The following is an 8,834-nucleotide window of genomic DNA, read 5'->3' as shown; positions in this document are numbered from 1 at the left end:
CCTGCCATAATGGAGCAGGGGCGGGGGCAGGCTGCACGAGTGAGAGGGGGCAGGCTGCGAGAAGGAGCTCAAACGGGGGGGGGGACTTTTTTCCAGGGCACCGGGAGCAGCAGGAGGCAAAGGGGGCCACGCGAGGCCTTTGCGGGGCTGTGCTGCTGGAGCTGGGGGTGGTGGATCTGCCGCCCACCACACGCAGCGCAGCCCCGGCCTCCGCTCTTGCCCGGCCTGGCCGCCAGGACGAGAGGGGGATGTAGTGGTCCACCAAGGAGAGGGCAGGGGGCAAGCCCCCCTCCCCCAGGAGTCAAGCCCCCCCTCCCTTCCTCCTCCTCCTCCGCTCTCTGGCTCTCCCGGTGCCCGTTTGGCTTCCCTCGCATTTCCAGGGCGGATAGGGCGGGGGGGGGGACGCGCGCACCTGAGGAAGCGGTTGAGGTCTCCGTGCTTCATGTACTCAAAGACCATGATGAGCGGCTCCCCTTCTGTGCAGACGCCGTAGAACTTGACAATGTGCTCGTGCTGCAGCACCGTCAGCAACTCGGCCTCCCTCTGGAAGTCCAGCCGGGCACTCTCCGTGGCTTCCTTCAGGGCCTTGAGAAGGAGGTTAGGCGCACAGGTTGACTCCGGGTGCACAAGGGACTCCCCCACCACCGCAGCCGGCCAGCCTCTTCTTGGGAGAAAGGGCTGCTGGGGCCAATTTGCCCCGTTTTTTCTGCATGGAGCTCAAGTTTCCACCCAAAGCACTTTGGAACGGGGTCTGTCACGGGCACACACACACACACACACACACACACAAACACCTGCCTTTAAAGGGCTGAGAAAGCAACGGTGCTGCAGACTGTACCTTGACGGCCACCAGCATCTTCTCCTGTGCAGGGCTCAGGTTGTGGCACTCGGCTAGGAAGACTTTCCCAAAGGCCCCTTCCCCCAGCTCCCATTTCAGGACGATGTCTCGGCGCTTGATGTGGCGAACGCCTGCAGGGAGAAAGGAGCCCCGTTGCCACGCCACTCCCCTTAGGCGACCGGGTACCCCCAGGCGGGCCTCGGGGAAGAGGGGCCCAAGGTCCAGCCTGTCTTTGGATGCTCGGGCGGGCGGCCCCTCCCCCCCCGAAGCTGTACCACAGGAGGTAACCACGGGCAGCTAGGCAAGAAACCTCTCGGCAGCCGGGGCACCCAGAGGAGCCCTCCCCCGGCAAAGCGTGTGGGTCATCCTGACTCTGTGTTTCCCCGGCCACTGACCTTCCCCCCAGCAGCCTTTTGTGGCAGGACTGCTGGGCCTTTCCTCCTGGAGTTCCCTGCTGTGCTCCCCAAGAGGCAAGGCCGCCCATGGGGGGGGGGCACAGCCTCTGCTCACCCTCTGCCACAGTGAAACCCACCCCTCGTTTACAGCCCTCCGTGCGTATCTTGGTTCTCAGTATTCACACACGAAAGGCAGGATGGCTTCTTTTCATCCAGGCTAAAGATGACTCCCCCCCCTCCCCCCCCCGGTGCGTGCAGTGGGGCACTCACACGTACTGCAGAAGTATTGTGGGTTCTCTATGAAGTTGGTCTTGAGGGCATCCAGTTTGCTCTCTGCGGAGGTGAGGGGGCTGGTGCCCAAGTTCATGAACTGCAGAGACATGGCCAGCTCATCCTCCTGCGCCAGCACAGCCGACCCTGCGGGAGCAAAAGCAAGGGGGGAATCGGCAGCCTGGGCCTGCTCTGTCCCATTAGGGATTCCATTTCTTGAACGTCGATGATTTAGCACGGGGAGCCAGAATACATGGCACAGGGTTCCAGCCCCACCCTGGAGGAGGAGGAGGAGGGGGAGGCCACCCGGGACAAAACCTTTGCCGCCCTCAGTCATCTACAGCCGGGAGGAGGCTGGGGTGGCGCCGGGCTCTTGTCGTCCAGAGGGGGAGAAACATGCCGGCCAGCTACCCTCTCTCGTTCCGCTGGACTGAACACCCTCTAGAGCAAATGGGCAGATGAGTCAAGGCAGACCAAGGGCAGGACTAGTTCACGCAGGCGAGGGAGGTGCCACCGTGGCTGACACACCCCGGCTCCTCTCGGAGGGCCAGATGCTGGGGTGGGGGGGAGGGGAGGCTGCAGGGGAGGGCTGGGCCGGCAGGGCTCTCCCGGGGTGCCGAAAACAGGATGCTGGCCTAGATGGGCCCCGGGCAGTGGTCTGATTCAGCAGGGCTCCGCTCCTGTGCAGCTCTCCTCACGGCCGAGCCTCCGCAGGAAGCATCCAGAGGCACCGGGATCTGTCCTCTCTGCCAGCGTGGCCTCTTCTAAGTGGCCAGGAAGGGGTGGCCTCTGATGACGGCTGCTTCAGGAAGTCTACACCCCCAGGGCCTGCCACCGAGTCTCAGAGATGGCCGGGCTCTCCCGGGGTTTTCTAGCCTGCAGTGAAGAACTCTGGGGGGTGGCCTGGCCAGGCAGCCTCGGCTGGAGGGTGCTTGGCCACTGAGGGGGGGGGTGAGCAGGGGCCGCAGCTGGGTGGGTGGGGCAGGAGCTGCCACCGGCCGTCACGCCGTTCTAAGCCTCTTTTGTGGCCTCTGAAATACAGAAAAGAGGAAAAGTCCAGGAGTACCTTAAAGACTAACAAAAACTGTGGCAGGGGGAGGAGCTTTTGAGAGCCTCTGCTCACTTCTTCAGAACATTCACACACAGCCTTTTATGATTCTGTGCTGTTTTAATCTGTTGCTTCAAAGTGGTTTTTAATTATATTGTATATTGTATTAATATTGATGGAACCCGTCCTGAGCCTGCTGGTGGGGAGGGCGGGATACAAGCCCAACAAATTAAAGGTAAATCAAACAAAGTAAACCTGAAAACATGAGCAGGGACACACTCACACGGGAGCCCCTGCCCGGCCACAGCCGGTGCGCTAAAAGACTTCCAGGTGCTCCCGGACTCTTGCTCTTCTCCTCTGCTACGAACAGACTCACAAGGCTCCGCCCGTCTTGATCCGGCCTCTGAGACGCAAGCCCCCCCCCCATCCATCCATCCCGGCGAGTGGCGAAGAAGGTTGCAGGACTCCCCCTCCCCTCCCCTCTACCCCACCATTCTGTGTGGGGGGAGGTTATCAGCAAGGGAGCACTAAGCAGCGCATTTAAGCCTCCAGTAATTACCATAAGAGGGTCCATCACCAGCAAGCCTTCCCCATGCATCTTCATCAATGTCTCCGCAAGGCTGCAGGGCTGCAGCAGCACCAGCAGCAGCCTGGTGGGTGGAGATAATGACTCCCGGTCCACAGGGGGCCGGGGTGGAGCGCGGAGCAGGATTGGGGGGTGGGGGAAGCCCGGGCCGAGGAGAAGGGCAGCCTCGTCTAGCCCTATGGATGGGGAAGGCAGCGCCCTCCCTCCACTCCTCATCGGCCAGGGCTGAAGGAACAACCAGCCGTCCTACGGGCGTCGGCATTCACCCCGTCTGTCAGCAGGTTACAGGGGAGGTTTCTGAGCGATCCAGGCAGGGCAAGCGTGGAGGACCCCGAGGAGAAGCAAAATCCACCTGCAACGTTTTCTGGCGCAAGAACTAGTGAAACCGTCGGGTGCAGCAGTGGCTGAACTGTCTGTTGAAACGTTCCCATCCCGGTTTCATCCTCAAGCTCCCTCCAGCCGTGCTGGACCAGGCAGGCACCACCCTCGGGCACCCCAAGGGCCCCACCCGGCCCCACCCACTCGTGGAGGCCCTGGCCCTTCTTCTTCCGGGGTGGCCCTTGGGGCCTTCAGACGGGCTCAAGGGCCCCCTCGGGCACAAAGGCCCGGCAGCTCCCCCGGCTTCCCCCCCCCCGTGGAGCCCCGAGTGTCTCTTCCACGGCTCTTGCGGGCAGACGCCCAGCCAGGCACAACAGGTGAGACACTCACCCCATCTAGGTTTCCCCATCACAGCCAAAAGATTCTGTCATTTATGGCCTTCGTTTGTATCCCGCCTTACTCCCCAAGGGGGGGGGACGGACCCAAAGGAACCCGCACCATTCTCCTCTCCTCCCTTTTAAGCCTCACAATGGCCCTGTGCGGTGGGTTAGGCTGGGAGGTCACCCAGCTTCCATGGCACGAGTCGGGACTTGAACTGGGGCCTTCCAGATCCTAGTCTGACTCCTCGACCCCGCCTCCCGGTCCCTTATTCACCAGAGAAAGGGACCGGGAGGCGGAGGCCAGGGAAGGGGGAAGCCGAAAGGGAGCCCTTGGGTTCTCCGTCTCTTAAACAAATAAGCGTTTCCGGTCACTTGACCTGCACACAGCAATTGGAGAGAGCCCCCCCCCCACAATTGGGTAGCAGCATTGCTTGCTTCTTTGAAGCGTTGGTTTTGGTTTGGGGCGAGGTGCAGTGAAGGGACTGGTCTTTTAGCCCGGCCTCAGAGCAGCTCTTGGGGACAAACCGAAAGATCTCAGCTCGGCCAGGCCAGGTCCGTTGCTGGCAACTGCCTTAGCTCCAGTGGGAGGCAGCTACAAGTGGCTGCTCCCCCCCCCCCACAAGCCCTGGCCGCTTGGGGGTGATCCAGGCAGATCAAACCCATTTACAGCCTGAATCAATTCCAGCAGTGAATTAGCAGCTGATGTCTGCTTAAAGGAGAAGGAAGAGCAACATTAATGAAATGGTGGGGGCTGGGCGGGGGGAGGGAACTGGCTCGCTTCCCCACCCCTCCCGGTTCCACCTTCCATTCCTGGTGGATACACTGGTGGGCGTGGGGGATGTATGTCGCTCCTTTGCCATGACACCAGCAGGAAACACCATCCTTGCAGGTGGTAAAATGCCCGTGCAGAACATCAAACATGACCTGGACCCGAACAGGCCAGCTAAATTCTGGAAAGGAAGTAATAAAAAGCTTCCCCTCTCCTCCCTCCCCCCTGGCACTGCCAGAACTAGGCAGGGGAAGAGAGATCTATCGGCAGCCTCGAACACCAAGAGATGCCCGTGTGGGAAGGCTGCTGCCTCCAGGCAATGCTGGGGGGGGGGGGCTTTCCTTTTGCGGCACCTGCGTCTACAAGATGCTGGGCCGGGGTTAGGGGCCCCCTCCCCTCGCATGGCATTCCACGTTTGCCTCCTGATCAGTCAGAAGAAAGGCGCTCCCTAAGGCGAGTGGCCAGTTGCCAGGCTGGGGCACAAAGGCAGCGCCCCCTCCCCGCCCCCCGCAGCTGGAAGAGCCATTTCCCTGTGTGAGTGTGGGCCAAAAAGGCCCCCCACCAGGCCGCCAGGAAGGGAGAGGGAAAGCGGACACCCATGTCCCCAGTGAAGGGGGCCTTACGGTTCACGCCGAACTTGGAGTGCTGGCCACACTTGTTGAGCACGATGAGCATGATGGAGAGGAAGATGCAGGCGCAGACGGCCAGAACCACCGCCACGGAGACCTGGAAGAAGGACAAAAAGACACCGAAGACCTGAGGCAGAGGGGGCCAGCAGGTCTCTCCCTGGCCACTGCTCTGGGGAGGCCGTCCAGTCAGTCACACGGCTGGGCTCGAAGGAACCGGGGACGTGGCTCCTGTGGGCGTTTGTGGCCTGGCTGTGGCCACTGATTTGCCACGGGGGAGGAGCCACATCTGCCCCATATCCCTTCCACGGCCCCTCCCAAGCGGCACGTGAAGCCCCCCCTGGCAGGGGGGCTCCTTTGCCAGCGAGCCCAGGGCGCAGCGGCAGGAGCGGAGGGGGTAGGCGGCTCAGAGCCAGCCCTCCAGTCTCTAGCGGGGCGGGTGAGTGGGTGGGGAGGCCACTGCAGAAAGTCCTCGGAAACAGAGAACCAGCACAAGAGGGGGAGGGCGCTTCTCCCGGCCACGCTCCTTTCCTCCTCGAAGGGCGTTTCCCTGGGACGTGCCCCGGGTACCCGGCAATGCCCTCTCCCCGGCCTCACCCCAAAGGTGTGCTCCTCCGGAGTCTCCACGGGCCCTGCCAGCGTGCTGTTCCTGTCACCTGCGTGGCAAAGGAAGAATGAAAGAGGCAGGGTCACTCTCCGGACTCGTTCAAGCTCCGATGATGAGTCCAGAAGGCGGCGGCGGGGGGGGGGAGCCCTGCAAAGAGCACAGCTCCTCCCTTTCTCGCCCCCTCTGAACTGCCAGGGCCAGAAGCAGAAGGAAGGCCTGCTCTCCCTGCCTCTCCCCGCCCTCCCGGTCAGGGTGAAATGGGGAGGGGGCACATTCCGCTCAACCACTCACTGGTCGGGGGCAGCGACACTGGAACAGCAGCAGGAAGGGAAGAGAGAGAGAGAGAGAGAGAGAGATCCGTCACCCTATGGGGAAGGGGGGGCACCCTCCACGACGACCCCTCTGCCACTGGGATTGCTGCATTCTGGGCCCAGGCCACCACTGCCCCCCCCCCCGCCCCCCAGCTGCTGGGGAATGCAAAAGCCTCTGCCTCACTTCAGCTCCCGAAGGAACCCCCCCTCCCCTGGAACTGGCAAGGGTACCTGGCTACTCTCTCTAGGCCTGCCTGCCTCCTCCTCCTCCTCCTCCTCTCCCCTTAAGTTCTTCTTCCCTGTCCACCCTCCCCCACCTGACTCCGGAAGACGCAGGAGGGAGAGGTTTCCAAAGAACAGGATCCTCTAAAAGGCCCCCTCTCCCCACAAAGCACAGCAGAGGAAGTGTTGCTGCAGGTGTGGCTCTGCCAGTTTCTGCCCCAGGCCAGACCTGAAGGGAGGCAGATCCATGGCTGACCCGTGGCCAGCACCAGGGCCAACTCGGAGGGAGGGAGGCAGGCAGGCAGGCAGCCGGCCAGCAGAACAGAGCCACCTCACCCATAATGGGGTCCTCCGGGTTGAAGCTCTCCGGAACATCCATGAAGTGCTGATAGATGGTCAAGGAATCGGTGCCCAGAGGGTTGCGCACAATCAGCGTGTAGTTTCCGTTCCAGATGTGGGTTGGCCGGTTGAGGCTCAGGCAGCCGTGCACCACTGTGGAGTTCCGATACGGGTCCGGGATCAGGGTGGTGCGGACGTAGTCCGTCTCGTTCAGGCTCCTGCCGTCAAACTGCCAGGAGACCTGCGGGGGAGGGTTGCCGTCCACAGAGAAGGGGATGCACCAGAGGTGGTAGTTGACGGCCTGGTCCACGTACTTGATCACAGCGGGAACTGTGGGTAGGGAGAGAGCAGGGAAGCCCCTCAGATGCTGAGTACTCTCACCTGGCAGAGGCGAGATGGCCGGTCTGCCCCCCCCCACTCTTGGCCCTTCAACTTCAACTTCAGGACATGGGCGAGATCAGTCCCCCTGCGGGAAATGCCCACTCTGGCATGTATCCCCCCCCCACTGGCTGGAACCGAAAACTCTGTTCTGAAGTGAAGCCCACATTTCACAAGATGCGCCAAACACTTTCCAAGTATGTGGACATCTGCCTGCCCCTCTTCTCCATTCCACTTGAGACTTCCGAGATCAAAATTCAGCCCCAACTTCTCAGGTGGAAAGAGCAGAATTCCCTTCTGCACTCTGAGCTCTGCTCCTCCCATGTCCCTCCTGAGTCATGACATGACCATCTCTGGGGCACAAACCCAGAGGGGTTTCCTCAAGCTCTCTGCAGGACAGGACAGTCTAAATCTTGCCATGTAACTGGCCTCACAAGGCCAAAGGTGTTGGGTATTACAAGTTAAAAACACTTCAGTATTTACAGGGTCAATGATGTTTGTTAAGTCACATGTTTCTCATGTAACCAATGTTCTTTAGATGTAGCAAGCCGGGGAATTTTCTCCCTGATCTAGGGATTTGATTGGGACTAAAGTGTCAAGGTGTATTACCATTTTATGGCTTCTCTTCCCTCTCTTTGTTCTGACTAGAGAAGGAGACGCCATTCGGCTCTTCCCGTTTTACCTTTTAGCTGCAAGGATGTAGACATATTAGCTCTTTGTTATTTTATATCCTGTGTACAGCTCCTAGCTACAAGGGCAAATCTCCTGAACAAAATACAAAGTTTCTAGAGATTGTGTACTCAGATCTTCTTGGTCCAATAAAGGAGTCTGCTGAAGGCAGCAAGTATGTTGTCAGTTTTATGGAAGCAAAATCCAGATATGTCTATACATACCTACTTAAAAGCAAAGCTCAAGTGCTTGAAAAGTTTAAATGCTATGTTGCAGCTGTTAAAAACAAGTTTGGAAAAGCGCCAGAGGTACTGTTTATAGATAATGGCCAATGTTCCCTCTAAGCGGTGGAATCTTGTGAGCAAAAATTCAACTTTGTTAGCCACTGGCCTTAAAGTTGTGAGCAAGCGATTTGGCTGCTGCATAAATTAGCTGGCTCTGGAGCCATCTTTCCTGAGCCAAGACAGAAATGTGTGAGCCGGAGGCTAAAAAACGGCAAGCTAGCTCACACTAACTCAGCTTAGAGGGAACACTGATAATGGCACAGAGTACCACGGCGGGGAGTTCCAAAGATTCATGCAACAAGAAGGAATTGAACATAAGACAACAATTCCTTATTCTCCACAACAAAATGGAAATGCAGAACGCTTAAACAGAACCATTCAAGAAATGGTGCGTTCTATGTTAACGCAATCTGGACTTTCAGAAAATATTTGGGCTGAAGCAGTCAATACAGCCGTTTACCTTCGTAATAGAGTTCCATCAAAACTACAAATAAAAGCCCTTTTGAATTATGGCATAATAGGGTGCCTGGACTTAAACATATAAAGGCCTTTGGACCTAAAGTCTATGCCCACGTACCAAAGGAGAGAAGGGGCAAACTTGACGCAAGAGCAGAGCCTGGTATCCTCGTGGGGTACGCTCTTGGAGGAAGAGGCTACAGAATCCTAGACCCTAAAACTTGCACAGTTAAGGAATGCAATGTGGTACATGTTGATGAAAGCAACATCCTACAAACTTCTAAGCCAGCTGAGTCCATAGTGCAACCTGCTACTCAGGAATCTACAGAAGTCTCCTT

At 58.8% G+C, this 8,834-nt stretch overlaps 1 protein-coding gene across 1 annotated transcript in view; it reads right to left on the bottom strand.

Moving 5' to 3' along the window:
* The window catches only part of NTRK1 (neurotrophic tyrosine kinase, receptor, type 1), a 28,515-nt gene that overhangs the window by 6,961 nt on the left and 12,720 nt on the right, over positions 1–8,834 (bottom strand). The window contains exons 8-14 of the mRNA XM_015416490.1: positions 6,707–7,039; positions 6,129–6,146; positions 5,828–5,886; positions 5,228–5,330; positions 1,504–1,650; positions 839–969; positions 413–585 (exon numbers count right to left, since the gene is read on the bottom strand). Of these exons, the coding sequence (XP_015271976.1) occupies positions 413–585; positions 839–969; positions 1,504–1,650; positions 5,228–5,330; positions 5,828–5,886; positions 6,129–6,146; positions 6,707–7,039 (964 nt within the window). The remainder of the gene's footprint in view (positions 1–412; positions 586–838; positions 970–1,503; positions 1,651–5,227; positions 5,331–5,827; positions 5,887–6,128; positions 6,147–6,706; positions 7,040–8,834) is intronic.

This window comes from Gekko japonicus, unplaced genomic scaffold (assembly GCF_001447785.1).
Source record: "Gekko japonicus isolate JY-2015 unplaced genomic scaffold, Gekko_japonicus_V1.1 scaffold2456, whole genome shotgun sequence".
NCBI lineage: Eukaryota > Metazoa > Chordata > Lepidosauria > Squamata > Gekkonidae > Gekko > Gekko japonicus.
This window is presented reverse-complemented; position numbering and strand designations above follow the sequence as displayed.